This window comes from Nicotiana tabacum, chromosome 7 (genome assembly GCF_000715075.1).
Source record: "Nicotiana tabacum cultivar K326 chromosome 7, ASM71507v2, whole genome shotgun sequence".
Lineage (NCBI taxonomy): Eukaryota > Viridiplantae > Streptophyta > Magnoliopsida > Solanales > Solanaceae > Nicotiana > Nicotiana tabacum.
Window position 1 is genome coordinate 97,402,357 of NC_134086.1, and position 15,798 is coordinate 97,418,154.

Genomic DNA, 15,798 nt, shown 5'->3' on the forward strand with positions numbered 1-15,798 from the left:
GGATCAATCAAAACTCGTTTCACATTAGTATCATGTACAATTAAAGATATTACCAGTGCATCGTTATGAGGGGTTAATATGCCATATGCATCTGTGTCATTGAATGTAATGTTGTCTTCCTCTAAAACATGCCGCACCCATTTCCCTTGGGTAATTGTTACTTTGGAAATTTTGTTAGCTGCAGTATATGATATACTATTAACATCTTCACCCCCACTTATAACTTTGACAGCTCTTTTGGGAGAAGGTGGTTTTGGAGGCTCCTGCCTGTTCTTCATGTAAGCTTGCTTGCCTTTCTCACTGAACAACTCAATAAGATATCCTTGTTTTAATAAATAATCAACTTCACTTTGTAAAAATCTACAATCTGTTGTTTTATGTCCGTGGTCATTATGAAACTCGCACCAATGGTCAGGGTTGCGCCTGTTTGGATTCGATCTCATTTTCTTTGGCCATCGAACTTTATCTCCCATGCTTCTCAAAACAACTACGAGCTCGGAGGTGCTGATGTTGAAGTTGTAACCACCGAATCTCGCTTTTAAATTTCTATTATCATCTCGTGACTCATAGTTGTTTCGCTCGTTCCTGAATCTTGATGAAGAACCTGATTCTCTGTTTCTTGATCTGTGATCGTACCTTTGATTATCCTGCTTTGACCATGAGTCCTTTCCCGCAGGTCCCATGTAAGGCTCGTACCTGTTTTTACCGGATCTTTTTTCGGTCTCCGCACGTCTTGAACTTACCTTTTCTTCTTTTTGAAATCGTGGAACAGTATCTTCCTCAATCCTCAGCTTCGTGATATACCTGTTATAAACATCATTCCACGTTGTAGCTGGGAATTCTCGAAGGCTTTCCTTGAGTCTCCTCGTAGTTTCCGAGCTTTTTTCATTCAAATTATTTGTGAAAGCTATAGCTGCCCAGTTGTCAGGTACATGTGGCAATGTCATTCTTTCACGTTGAAATCTGTCCATGAATTTTCTAAGCAGTTCTGAGTCCCCTTGCTTAATTTTGAAAATATCCTCTATTCTTTTCTCTACTTTTTGAGCTCCCGAGTGTGCTTTGATGAAAGAATCTGCAAGCTCAGCAAAAAAATTTATAGAATTTTTGGGTAAAAGAGAATACCATGTTAGCGCTCCTTTGGTGAGCGTTTCACCAAATTTTTTGACTAATACTGATTCAATCTCCTGCTTAGTCAAATCATTGCCTTTTACGCCCATTGTGAATGCAGTCACGTGATCTCGTAGGTCTGTTGTTCCATCATATTTTGAAATATCAGGCGTTTTGAACTTTTTTGGAATATGAGGCATTTTGCCTTTACATTCTTCTTTGATTTGTTCAGATACTTTTTATGGTCTAGGGACTGAATTCTGTCATAAGGCTTCATTCCTCCCTTTCCACACATGATAGGTAGTCGCTGCCAAAGCTGCAAATGCAAATTCTCTACTTAGCTTACCTCCCATTTTTCTTGCTACTCTTCTCCATATTCTTCAGTGTTTGTAATATTGACTTTTAGCCACTGTAATTGTAGTTATGCATCTTCTTGAGAATTGACATTCACAAAATATATGTCCAGCAGTCTCTATTGCATCACCACATAGAACACACATGCCGTCTGTATTGATACCTCTATGCGCCAGTCTGTCCTTTGTGGGTAGCTTTTTCTGCATAGTCAACCAGCATATAAAGCTATGTTTTGGAATGTTAAAGAATTGGCTGTTAGTTTTATGAACCTTGGTGATTATATAGTTTCTTTTAATTGTTTATACGTGATGATCCAATGTTGGAAATTGTAAAGTAAATTAATAGTACAAATTTGTCAGAACACAGCATGTGCAATAAAGAGAAAAGATTCCATGATTAATTTATGATAAGTTTTAAAATTGCAGAAGTGAATTGGAAGCCTCCACCTTTCATGGGAACATGTTGAAGTAACACCACCCCAAACTATAAAGTGTTAGACAGAGTACTCCTAACAATTTATTAGAACTAATTAAACAAAATTACAGCAGTGTAAATACTCTCGATCGAGAGGTACATCATTGAATTAGAAAATCCGTAATTTTCTTAAATGCAAATTGGAGCAAATATATTTTGATTAAACCTTTTGACTTTTGCAATAAAGGAATTGTTTCTACTCCCCCGTCTCATATTAATAGTCGTGGTTTACTAAAAATAGTTGTCTCAAATTATTTGTCATTTTAGAAGTTCAAGACAAAATTAATTATTTTTTTCTTTTTTACCCATAGTAATAATTGTTGTTAAAGATGGAGATAACATATAAATAGATTAAATATTCAATGAAGAGAGGTTATATCTTGAGACATAGATAAGGGTAGAATAGTCCAATCTGTAGACACTGAAATTTTAACATATCAAGATAAATCCTAAATTCATGACAACTCTTGAAATATTAGGAGTCTATTAGGGTTACTTGGTGGCTACTTCACCCAAACCCTAATTCATGCCTATAAATAAGGCTATATATGTTCTTCAAAGACAATCTCAACACTTCAATAAACTCTCGTAATATGCACAAAGAGATCAAATATGAGATCTCCGAAATTCCATGAAACTCTTGGAATATTCATTAAGAGATCAAAGACATGTCAAATATGTTTTGCTTAAAGTTCTATGTTCGAGAAATACACCGCTAAGACCGTCGAATCATTTAGAATAAAGCGGAGGGAAGAATCAAGGGATAAACAGAATTGTACCCACATTGTTTATCAATAAAATTGTGTTTCTTCATATTTATATTGTGGTTACGATTTATATTTGTATCACAAATAATTTGTTGCAAACACAATTCCTTTCTCAATTAGTATTTCTTAAGAGGTGTATAAACGAAAAACATGACACATAATATAAGACGGAAGGGTAATTAACAATTAACCAATGCTTTGAGGCCCAGCTTGAAGTTAGCGGGCTAACAGGGAGTGAGCTAAAATGTTTTAGTTCTAAAAAAATAAAAATTGTTATTCTAATACTAAAACACTAAAAAACCCTTCCAAATATAGTTATAGTAACATGTGGAGGTTCCAACCATGACAAACCTTGGCTATGGAATTGATCACATCTATTTTCCTTTTTCTTGGTACATTTTCTGATGATGAGGTGGATGAAGAAGACGATGGCTCGGGTGAGCGCGTACGACTACGCCTCGCTGTAACTCTAGCCGGCTTAGGCATGTTTGAGCCGATTAAGTGAGGAAAATTGAGCCGAGCTCTCGAGCCGCGGATTTTGAAAGCGGCTTGATCGTAAGCTAACGCTGCATCCTCTGCGGTCTCGTAAGTTCCTAACCACAGTCTTGCCCCCCTCCTATCGGGGTCTCTCATCTCCGCTGAAAACGTCCCCCATGGCCGCCGTTTCACTCCTATGTACCGCCTCCAATCTTCCGGCGCGTTATTCTCACGCGCCACCACATTCCCCTTCATTTCCTCCTCGGACTCAGACTTTTCTTCGAGATTTGGTATTGTTTCCTCAAAGTTTTGGTCCGAAAGGGAGATTTCGAAGCTATTTTCTGCTGAAAGGGAGCTGCCAAAACCTGAGCTAGGACTGTTAGGCAATCCGTTACTTGAACTCATAGGCGACAGAGTTTCAGAAAAATCTGAATCATTTAAAAGATGTTGCTTAATGGATTCAAGGAGATTAAAATCAGAGAAAGAGAAGGTTACATCTGCTGAATTCATTTTCTTTTCTCTAAGAGTTTTGGAACAAATGTTTCTTGCACTTTCACTAATAACTAGGGTTTATTAATTCTGGACGAATGGAAGGATTGATACTGTACGTCTATTTATACGCTTGGCCTATAATTTTAGCTCTAGTCCCTACCTTTATTTTTTTTTTTCCTGGAATTTCTATGAAGGTACCATTTTAAGCACATGTTATGCTTTTTAGTTTTTATTATCTTAACATTTGACGAGGAATAAAATAATGTACTGATCTTCAATTTCAAGAAATGATATACTCTACTCGTTGTGTTTTAATTTAAATGATATATTTTTCTTATTAATTAATCCGTTCTAAAAAGAATGACACATTTTTATATTAAAAAATAATTTGACTTTAAATTTTTTTATTTTACTCATTTTACCTTTAATTATAAGATTTTATAGCCACAAAAATATTATAATCTCACAAAGATTTACCCCTTAAATTATTAGGACCACTTATTTCAAAATTTTTCTTTCCTTTCTTAAACTTTGTGTCAAGTCGAAATATATCATCTAAATTGAAACGTAAGTAACGAGTATACATTTCTCTTGAGATATGGAAGATGTTTGCGCATCACGATAAGGTCACATTCATTTCTGAAAATTTCATTATCATTTGAGATCAGTACTTTAAAACAGAGATATTTATTCGTAGAACAAACCTAGTATATGTATAACTTTTTCTCAAAAAACTTACTGGTTTTCTGATAACATGAGCTGATAAATTTTAGAAGCATTTTATTTTCCATTTCAAGAAAGAAAGGTCCAGTATATTTTCGAAATGTGACCTCGCGAGGATATAATACTAGCACACGATATTTCACGGCCCAGCTTTCGTTGAAGATTAAGATGTATTTAGGGATCGTTTGGTAGGATGCAGAAGAATAATGCTTAATATATTTTATTAATAATGATGATATTAGTTATGTTGGCATTAATGTTGACATATTTTTTTATTCATTTTTCGATTTGATGTATTAAAATATTGTACAATTTCTAAAAGAATTATTTGTTTACAAAAATATCCTGATGACCAGTCCATCACTTTATCTTTTTATAAAAAAACATATATTGAGGAGTGTTTTTATATGAAAAAGGTTTTACAAAAACTATTTGATTTGTCTACCTATATTTTAGTATAGAATTGAATATTTATTTATAAAGAGGAAATATGCTAAGTATTTATTTATTTACTAGGGATATAATTTTATTTTTCCCTTTCTTGGATTATTTCAAACTTTCATTAATATAATAGCATATTTTAATCAAGCATAAATTTTGAAGGACAATTTTGTCTTTAACTAAGCTAATGCATGCATTAAAATCATTGCATTGTTAATACTATGATTTCCTATGCATTAGTTATGCATAGGATAATACCAAATAAGGTGTATAACAAATGCTTGCGTGACTAATGTATATGTTTAAAAAATGTACGAAACAAGATATTATTAGTATACAAAGCTAATGCATACACTATTTTATCTAATACATACATTATTTTATCTACTTCATTCAACCAAACAACCCCTTAATGCTTAAATACATTTTTACTATGGATTCTTCTCTTTAATTATAATTTGTTTATTGGGACGACCTTTAGAATATCAGCAAATTCATGATTATATTTCAAGACCTATTTGATTTCTCATTTTCGTTTCCAGTTGGTGGAGCATCATAATATCAAAGTGTAGCATCAGCTGGGTTGATAATTCACTTAAATATATCTGTTAATTAAAGACGAGCTGCATCGACTTTAATTTTATATGGGGGAGCTCTAAATTTGACACTTTTTGTGAATATTCTGAAATTTGTTCAGCCACTTCTTTAACAATAATTAGTACCACCATGGCTCTATGATTGTTAGAGAAAGTACACATCTAATAAATAAAAAAATGAGTACAAAAAGAACCTTGATGATTAGTATATTCATTCAAGTACAGCGACGATACAGTGTAGGGAATTAAAAAGTCTTTGATAATTTAAATTTATCAAATACGCATGTGCAATATTAGAGAAGATTACATATGATTATGATTTTTTTTGTTTTTGTGTCCAAATTGCAGAAGTGAAGAGGAAGCCTACAGTACGGGTCAAGTCTACTTTAACTACTATATTTTTTTTTTTTTTTTTTTTGCCCTTTCCTAAAGAAGACCGGATGTTATTGAAATGAGAAACTAAGGTGGATCATTACAAACCGGAATTGATTGCCGAATATCAGTTTCTAAATCATTAAACATTGAATATATACCTTATAGAAGTAGTATTTTATTGACATGGTTAAAGAATGGTGATTTACTTGTAAATTTTAATGAGTTGAAATTATTGATAGTTTTATAAAGTAAAGAATTAGAGTTAATATTTTCAACTTCTTAGAGAACATATACCTAATTAAACAGCATATGTTTTCTAATTAAAAAGACGTTTTTTAAACCGCGGATATCCAAATATAATTTTTTTAAACAAGTTTCTAAAAGACATTTTTTCGTCCTTGAAAAAATTATGCAAATTTAATGAGCATTAATTGCTAGGATCAAAATAATCAGATGTCATGCGGAAGCTAGTAAAGCAAACCTTGAACGACAATAAATCACACACAAAAACAAAACATCAAATGAAACACAAATATTTTATGTGATTCGATCAATTGACCTATGTCTACGAGCGGAGATGAGCAATCCACTATATAAAAGATAGTACAAAATATCGAGAGAACAACAACACAAAGAGGCAAACACAAGTGGCACGCTAACACTTGTCCTAAAAAGTTCTCCCCCAAACAAGACTCTCCAACTCCTTATGATTATATTGTGGATGCTACTGGATGAGAAGGAATGATCCTCAACTTATAGAAGTCTAAAACCTTTTCCTTCAAGAAAAATGACGAACCAAATATGGTGATTTATAATTTGCTTCTAAAAGAAAAAAAAACTCATAAGAAAATAGAACAAACATCTAACATTAATTACTACTCCATTTTTTTCTTTTCTTTTAAGAGGGTAACCCTCATTTACTGGGTAATTTCACAAATGGTCATATAACTAGAACTTTTTTTTTTATCAAAATCATATAACTTTATTTTCTCACACAAAAATCGTATAACTATGACTTTTTTTCATCAATGTCATATAATTTCGTTTTCTCACACAATCATAAAACTTTCACTAGTTCACACAAAAATCATAGTGGCCGAAAAATAAATTTTTTGGTAGTATTTTCTTGTTTTGTTGTTATTTATTTTCTTATTTTCAGTATAATAAATAATAACTCAATTAAAATAGGAATGAATATTAAATTCTTCAAAACATGATACTTCTATCTTTTATTTTTATTTTCAAGATTTTATTCAAATCGATAACAATTTTATTTCAAGTGCTCTCTAATTATACCTTTTATTTTCTTTTTTTTTATCAGAATCTTATGCATTCCGAACTGAGTTTCTTATGAGGGAAGAATTCACTTTTAGTATTATTTTAACTTACGTATATGGGTATTGGGTCAAGCTGGATTGGGTCATTCATATTTAAAGAGAAAAATATAAAATTTATCGACCGCCCGAAACTAATTGTATTTGCTAGCCAAAATATATATAGAATGTGTATATTATATGTATAAAACACACACACACACACACACACACATATATATATATATATATATATATATATATATATAATATTTTTTAAAATATTATATTTTGGGAACAACTAAAAATATATTAGTATTTTTCCTATTTTAATTGGATAATTATTTATTAGATTGAAAATAAAAAATAAAAAAAGTAAAATAACAAAATCGTACCAAAAAAATTATTTTTCTGCCACTATGATTTTTGTGTGAGAAAACGAAGTTATTTGACAATGATGAAAAAAAGTCATAGTTATATGACCATTTGTGAAATTTACCCCTCAATTACTCTCAGGTTTCTTTAGCTGCATCCTTTTTTTTTTTTTTGGTAATAAAGACATTTATTAAAAACACATACTAAGAGTCATTACATAGTTTATTACAAATGGGAAATAACAAAAGTAGGAGGAATTAGATAAGTTCTTAAGCTTCCAAGTGTTGGTAAACAACTTCCATTCTTCGCCATTGAATCAGCCGCATGGTTAGCCTCTCTGTAGACGTGCTGTAGTGGCGGATCACCTAATTACTCTCAGGTTTCTTTAGCTGCATCCACTATGAAGGGGAACACAAAAAGAAGTGTATTTCTACAATTGGTATTACAACTTCGCAACAACCTGGCAAAGACAGCAGGTTTATTCACCCGCTGTCTTTTGTTCGAGTTATACATGTAGTAAAAATGTTGTAAAGATACATTCTTAATACTAACTTTAAACTCTGCGTCAGAAAAAGTAGTGGGAGTTTCAGCAGTCTAAATCCCCCTCTAATATGACAACTTCAGCACTACCTTGGGAGTTTCAGCAGTCTATATCATGTCTGACTCTGACTTACCAACGGAGAAACAAAAGCTACTTCATAACGGATCTAGCAGCAGATAGACCACAAACAACTATTCTCTGAATTGGAGGAAGACGTTCCTTAGGATGAGATGAAGACCTGGAAGGAGCAGAAACATGTCCCTTGGGAATAAATGAAGAAACATGTTCCCCTTAATTATGAAATGGATACCGGCCAGAAGGAGCCATCAAACCAAGCTCACGCATAATTTTCACTCGGCGTATGCTTGGTGCAGATTTTTCAGCTAAAGTGGTCACCTGAGTGTCTTCATCCGTGGGACCTGTTCTTTCCCTTGAGACCATCACTTTGGGCTTTGCCAGATCCTTTTTCAGTTTTCTGTGGAACTGGAACTGAGGTATTGGTTTTTGCACTTTCCGTCCATTTACTCGTGGAAGGTCCAAATTCAGATTTTTTGCTGCTTGACTTGGGTGTCTCCGGGATTTTATCCCGCTTTCTTTTTCGGCTTTCCTCTTCCTTATTTACGCTTTTCTGAGCCTAACTTTACTTTTGTCATCTCCTTTGTCTGCTTTGCATCTGCTTTCTCCGCAAAGTACCTTGGCCAGCTATGAAGCTCAAACAAAGTTGAAACACCCCATTAATTACTACGTACAAAACATAAATAATGAACATATATACTAGCGAAAATAACATGATTGAACAGTAAGTTATTTATGCAGTAATGTTACGACATTTGAAAAAAGAACTGAAAACTCTTCTTTTCCATTAGTTATAGTGACATCTCTAGATCGCGTATATGACCAACCAATTTGGCTTTGGCTATAGAATTTATGACCTCTATATTTCTTTTCCTTCTTCCATTTTCCGATGATGTGGTGGATGAAGAAGACGATGGCTCCAGTGAGCGTGAATTATGACGTCTCCCTTTTACTCTAGCCGGCTCAGGCATGTTTGAGCCAATTAAGTGAGGAAAATTGAGCCGAGCTCTCGAACCGCGGATTTTGAAAGCGGCTTGATCATACGCCAATGCTGCATCTTCAGGAGTCTCATAAGTTCCTAGCCACAATCTCGCGCCTCTTCTCTCCGGGTCCCTTATCTCCGCCGCAAACTTTCCCCAAGCCCGCCGTCTCACTCCTATGTACCGCCTCCAATTTTGCTTCGTGTTTTCCGCACGCGCCGCCTTTAAGCCTTGCGTTGGCTCCTCGGGCTCGGATTGAGATTCGAGAGTTGTTGTTTCTTCAATGTTTTCATCCAAAAGGCAGCTGCAAAAACATGAGCTAGGACTATTAGGAGTTGCGACACTGCTCGAGCTAATCGGCGAAAAACTGTTGGAAAAATCGGAATCATTCAGAAGATGGTGCTCAATAGAGTCAAGAAAATCAAGGTCAGAGAAAAAGAAGGTTGCATTATCAAGGGGATTCATTTTTTCTTTTTTGCCCTAATTAGGTTTTTGATGAATAGTTTCTGAACTTGTTCTTACTAGGGCTTATTGCGTGCGTCTATTTATACGCTTGCCCTTCAAATTGTAGCTCTAGACTCTGCAGTACCTTCATTTTCCTTTTGGAATTTCCGCGAAGGTGCAATTTTAACCACGTGTACGTTATGCCTTTTATTTTTATTACTTCCCTGTGTTCTAGGTTACGTGAACCTATTTTCTTTTTGGTCCGTTCCAAAAAGAATGAACTCTACCCTTAATGAGAAGCTTTTATAACCACACAAATACTTTGGGGCCCATTTGGACTTGTTTAGGACCACATATTCTAAAAATCTTCATTTTTTTTTAAACTTCGTGCCCAGTCAAACAGGTTCACGTAGAGGAAGTAGTATTCTAATAATGTTTGATGATAAATTAAATAATGTACTGATCTTCAATTAAAGAAATGATATATCTCGAGAACCGCAGTCACGTTCATTTCTGAAAATTTCAGTCATTTGAGATCCTTTCTTAACGGAAATATATTTAATCTATATAAAGGACACGCCTAGCATATGTGTACTTTTGTATCTAGTAATAACATGATCTGTCAAATGCAAGAAAAGAATGTACTGTATTTCTATTTTAAGAAATAAAGGTCCAATACATTCTCAGAAACGTGAAGATAGTACCCATAGAGTAGTAGCTACGTCTGTCTCTCTCTTCTTTTTTTTTTTTTTTTGCTCAATTTTAGTTGAAGAAAGTTGTGTATGGTAAAATTGGGAATAAAGTTATCCCCAATTTCCCGATGAAAAAACGAGACAACATGATTCGGTACTTGCTCGGGCAGAAGCCAAGGGTTCCTACAGATCAGAACCCGGAGGGATGAAGGATACCCCAAGAATCGGGCATGACCGAACACGGGAAAAATCGAGCTCAAGCAAAATAAAAAATTGAGGTTAAAAGGAAGGGGGTTGGAAAGGACGAACCAGGGGCCGAAATATCTGCCATCAATCGAATATTACGGCGCGGATCACGCCAGATATCAACGACAAATTATGTTTTACTAGGAAAAAAGAATTTTTACCTTATTTAGACTTGTACTAGAATTGAAACTATCTTGCTATATAAATGAGAGAACCTTTTGCTTTTAAAGGCACTGTGAACACATATATCAAAGCAATAAAAGTTTATCTGTGCCTTCTAGTTATTGTTTAAAGTGTTCTTCAGCTATTTATTTATTTAGTATCAAGTGAACCCACTTCGATGACTCGATCGAGACTGGTTTCAGCATCTAAACTTAAAGCAAAGCTTAATTGTTTTATCACATTTGGTTTGGTCGCCTTGTTTTCTTTTAATTTAATTATTTGTTGTTCTTAAATTATTCGTGTTAAATTAAATTATTTTTTCTTTAAATCGAGTACAAATTTGATTGTGTTACTTATTTTAAGGATAAACACAGGTAAATATTGCTTAACTACTTTTTTTACTTTGGATTCTTCTCTTTATATATGTTTTTTGGGAAATGAAATATCACCAAATAAAATTAATGATTTTCTTTATGACAATGTGGAAGATCTTATAGATTTTTGGTGCCTGGCATGTGGGAAGCTCTCGATTGATAAGAAGAGGGAGGCAAAAAAAAAAATATAGTAAATGAGAAATAATATATTCCCTCTATTTCAATTTGCTTTGCATTGTTAGACTTCACACGAAATTTAAAAACAAAAAATATTTTTGAAACTTGCAATTATAAACATGTCATAGTATTATTTGTGGATATAAGACTAAAACTTTTTGGCTTAAACATGACACAACAATATTTGTGTGATTAACTATAAAATTTATCATTAAGATAATATATTAATTTTTTAGGAACAAACTAGTAAGGAAATATGCCTACAAAATAAGATGGAGGGACTTATTTGTGTTTGATAAGAGTAAATATTTTATAAAATGTTCTTGTTGATGAAATCTTTTTTAATCGTTTCACCTAAAGGGATCATCATTGATGGGTGTGGAAATTTTCCCTCTATTTTCATTTTTAAAATAAAAAAAACTCATTTCACTTAGCTCAATCAACATCTATACATTCTTCTCGATCTTTAGTATTCAAAATATTATTGAAGCACGATCCTTATACCATATACTACTCCTTGTACGATTATCATTTGTTACATGTTTTTTTTTTTTTTTTTACCAAACTAAACACTAGCACAATGATCAATGCTTTTCTAATACAAAACATTCATCTTTCCCCTCCAAGTGTTAAGGCTTTATATGAACAAGGGAAGCAGAAGAACAAACGACATTTTTGGAAGTGATTTATCTGTCAACTAATTAATCTCGTTAAAAGAAAGGTCACGTAAGAGAAAGCATTTACAAGTCGTCGTCCAGCAGCTTTTTTTTCTTCTTCTTCTTTTTCTTTCATGAGAATATTGCCTGGTATCCAATGTATAATCTATGGGTTCATTAGATTTTGGTACGACTGCTTATCGGGCGGATCAGGCGCATTGTTACATTTAACGGTTCGACTTATCGGTTATCGGCTCGTAAATGTACTAATCCGCTAGCCAAACCAATAAGATATCGGGCGAATGTTGAAGTTTGGCAAATTCTTTGTCCCACATCGGTGGGCTCTTGAGTTTGGGGGGATTTTCCCCTATAAAAGAAGGCCTAATGTTTAGGATTTAAACACACCTCTCATTTGCCTTCTCATCTGTTTAAGACATTTATATCTTCTCTCTTTAGTATTATTTCACTTGTATTTTTGGAGTGGAATAAAATATTGGTTGTGTCCGAGGAGTAGGCAAAATTAGCCGAACCTCGTAAATTATGGTGTTCCCTTTATTGTTGCTTTATTGTCTTATTTATTATTTGGTGGCTGTCATAATTTTTGGTATAGTAGTTGTGACTTATTCACACTATATACATTTGGCTTCCGCAACAATTGGTATCAGAGCCAAGATACTGTCTAAGTATGCTCTGTGGTTGCAGCATAGTCTGATCTTCCACATCAGAAAAGATTTATCTTGGTAACTGAGTCAAGGTTCTGTCTGAGTATGCTCTGTGGTTGCAGCTTAGTCTGATCTTCTACATCAGAAAGGAAATAATCTCGATTTTTGTCGTCAGCTATTAAATAATATTTGTGTCAAATATGGGAGACAATAAACAAGAAGAATCTATATCAAGTGTCAAAAATACGTCATCATTGACATCTTCGCTTATGACAAGAATTATGTCAAATGCGAAATTTGCGGTAGAAATTTTTGACGGGTCCGGGCATTTTGGGATGTGGCAAGGCGAGGTTCTAGATGTCCTTTTTCAACAAGGGCTAGATCTTGCCATTGAAGAAAAGAGACCAGATGTTATTGGAGAAGAAGATTGAAAAATTATCAACCGTGTTGCTTGCGGTACCATTCGATCCTTCCTTGTTAGAGAGCAGAAATCTCCATACACAAAGGAAACTTCTGCAAGTAAATTATGGAAAGTACTGGAGGATAAATTTTTGAAGAAAAACAGTCAAAATAAATTGTACATGAAGAAGAGACTGTTTCACTTCACCTATGTTCCCGGTACCACGATGAATGAACATATCACCAGTTTCAATAAGTTGGTCACAGATTTGCAAAATATGGATACAACTTATGATGATGGTGACTTGGCCTTGATGTTGTTGGCGTCACTTCCTGATGAGTACGAGCACCTTGAAACTACTCTACTCCATGGAAATGACGAAGTTTCTCTCAGAGAAGTTTGTTCGGCTTTGTACAGCTATGAACAAAGAAAGCGAGAAAAACAGAAGTACGGAGAAGGAGAAGCACTATTTGTGAGGGTTCGTCCTCAAAATCAAACGAGGACAAAGAAGGGAAGATCCAAGTCAAGATCCAGACCCAACAAAGATGAATGTGCCTTTTGTCGAGAAAAAGGGCACTGAAGAAAGGCTGTCCGAAGTTGAAGAATAAGGCCAAACATAACAATGGAAAGGCCATTATGGATTCAAATGTAGCTGATTGTGATGATTCAGACTTCTCATTAGTTACAACAGAGTCATAAACATCATCAGACATATGGTTGATGGACTCGGCTTGTAGCTATCATATGTGTCCCAACAAGGACTGGTTTGTGGAATTTCAAGAAGGAGAATATGGAGTCATCCACACAGCGGATAACAGCCCTCTTACCTCATATGGCATTGGTTCAATACGATTAAGGAACCATGATGGAATGATCAGAACATTAACAGATGTTCGATTTGTACCGGATTTGAAGAAGAATCTCATCTCTATAGGAGCCCTAGAATCAAAAGGGTTCAAAATCATTGCAGAAAATGGAGTGATGAGAGTATGCTCCGGTGCACTAGTGGTAATGAAGGCTAATCGGAAGAATAATAATATGTACCGCTATCGTGGCAGTACAGTTATTGGGACAGTGACAGTGACATCCAGTGACGACAAAGAGGCAGACGCAACCAAGCTATGACACATGCGCTTGGGACATGCTGGAGGAAAATCCTTGAAAACTCTATCAGATCAAGGATTGTTAAAAGGAGTAAAGGCTTGCAACTTGGAGTTTTGTGAGCATTGTGTCAAAGGGAAACAGACAAGGATTAAATTTGGTACAACGATCCATAATACTAAAGGCATTTTGGATTATGTACACTCTGATGTTTGGGGTCCTTCCAAAACACCTTCATTGGGTGGGAAGCACTATTTTGTAACCTTTGTTGACGATTTTTCCCGAAGAGTGTGGGTGTATACAATGAAAAGCAAAGATGAAGTGCTGAGAATTTTTCTCAAATGGAAGGCGATGGTGGAGAATCAAACAGGCAGGAGGATCAAGCGTATTCGCACAGACAATGGAGGTGAATACAAAAATGATCATTTCAATAAGGTCTATGAAAATGATGGCATCGTCCGACACTTTATTGTTAGACATATACCCCAACAGAATTGAGTGGCAGAACGTATGAACCGGACCTTGCTGGAGAAGGTACGGTATATGTTGTCCAATGCTGGCTTGGGAAAAGAATTTTGGGCTGAGGCAATTACATATGCATGCCACCTCATTAATCATCTACCATCTGCTGCTATTTATGGCAAGACACTATTTGAAAAATGGTATGGAAAGCCTGCTGTAGATTATGACTCTTTGCACGTGTTTGGCTCAACTACATATTATTATGTGACAGAGTCAAAATTGGATCCAAGGGCAAAGAAGGCTATTTTTATGGGAATTGCTTCTGGAGTCAAAGGATATCGCTTATGGTGTCCTATGACAAAGAAAGTAATATTCAGCAGAGATGTTACCTTTGATGAATCTGCTATGGTAAAAAAGGTAACAGAAGATACCAAACAAAATGAAGGTGCTTCTAAGCAGGTAGAGTTTGAGGGAAAAATTTATTTTTCCTATACAAGAAGCAGAGGAGGAAACAAATTAAGATTACCCTCTGGAAGGAGAGCCAGTAGAGGAGATTCCAACTCAGGAACCTCAACAACAACTTGAATCAATAGCAACCAGCAGGCCAAAAAGAACAATAACGAAACTTGTTCGTCTCATAGAGACGGTTGCTTGTGCAACCTCAATTGTAGCTGATGATGTTCCTACCACTTATAAAGACGCTGTCCAAAGTTCAGAAGAAGATAAGTGGAGGATTACCATGAATGATGAAATACAGTCCCTTCATCAGAATCATTCATGGAGATTGGCCAATCTCTCGAAGGGAAAGAAAGCAATTGGGTGCAAATGAGTATTTGCAAAGAAAGAAGGATTTCCTAAGCAAGTAGATGTTCGCTACAAAGCAAGATTGGTGGTCAAAGGATATGCTCAAAAGGAGGGAATTGAGTACAATGAAGTGTTTTCTCCAGTTCTAAAACATTCCTCCATTAGAATTATGTTGGCTTTGGTAGCACAATTGGATTTGGAACTAGTTCAGATGGATGTAAAAATTGCGTTTTTACATGGAAACTTGGAGGAGGAAATCTACATGACTCAACCAGAAGGATTCAAAGTTTCTGGAAAAGAAAATATGGTGTGAAAACTTGAAAAATTGTTGTACGGATTGAAACAATCTTCTAGACAATGGTACAAATGATTTGACGAGTTTATGTTGCGGCAAGGGTACAAGAGAAGCAAATACGATCATTGTGTGTATTTGCACAAGCTTAAAGATGGTTCCTTTTTATATCTTCTCCTATATGTTGATGATATGTTGATAGCTTCCAAGAATTCGGAAGAAATTGATAAGTTGAA

The 15,798-nt window shown here is 34.8% G+C and overlaps 1 protein-coding gene and 1 pseudogene across 1 annotated transcript; both read right to left on the reverse strand.

Annotated features, from left to right (window-relative positions):
• Window positions 1-2,865: 2,865 nt before the first annotated feature.
• Window positions 2,866-3,779, reverse strand: LOC107802087 (uncharacterized). The gene has a single exon (XM_016625526.2). The coding sequence runs from the start codon at window positions 3,687-3,689 to the stop codon at window positions 3,018-3,020; it is 672 nt and encodes a 223-aa protein (XP_016481012.2). The 5' UTR covers window positions 3,690-3,779; the 3' UTR covers window positions 2,866-3,017.
• A 4,116-nt stretch (window positions 3,780-7,895) lies between these two features.
• LOC107802085 (ethylene-responsive transcription factor 1A-like) lies at window positions 7,896-9,614 on the reverse strand (annotated as a pseudogene).
• Between the last annotated feature and the right edge of the window lie 6,184 nt (window positions 9,615-15,798).

Excerpts from the sequence above, each read along its gene's own strand:
- LOC107802087 (XM_016625526.2), bottom strand. The coding sequence starts at position 3,689 with ATGAATTCAGCAGATGTAACCTTCTCTTTCTCTGATTTTAATCTCCTT.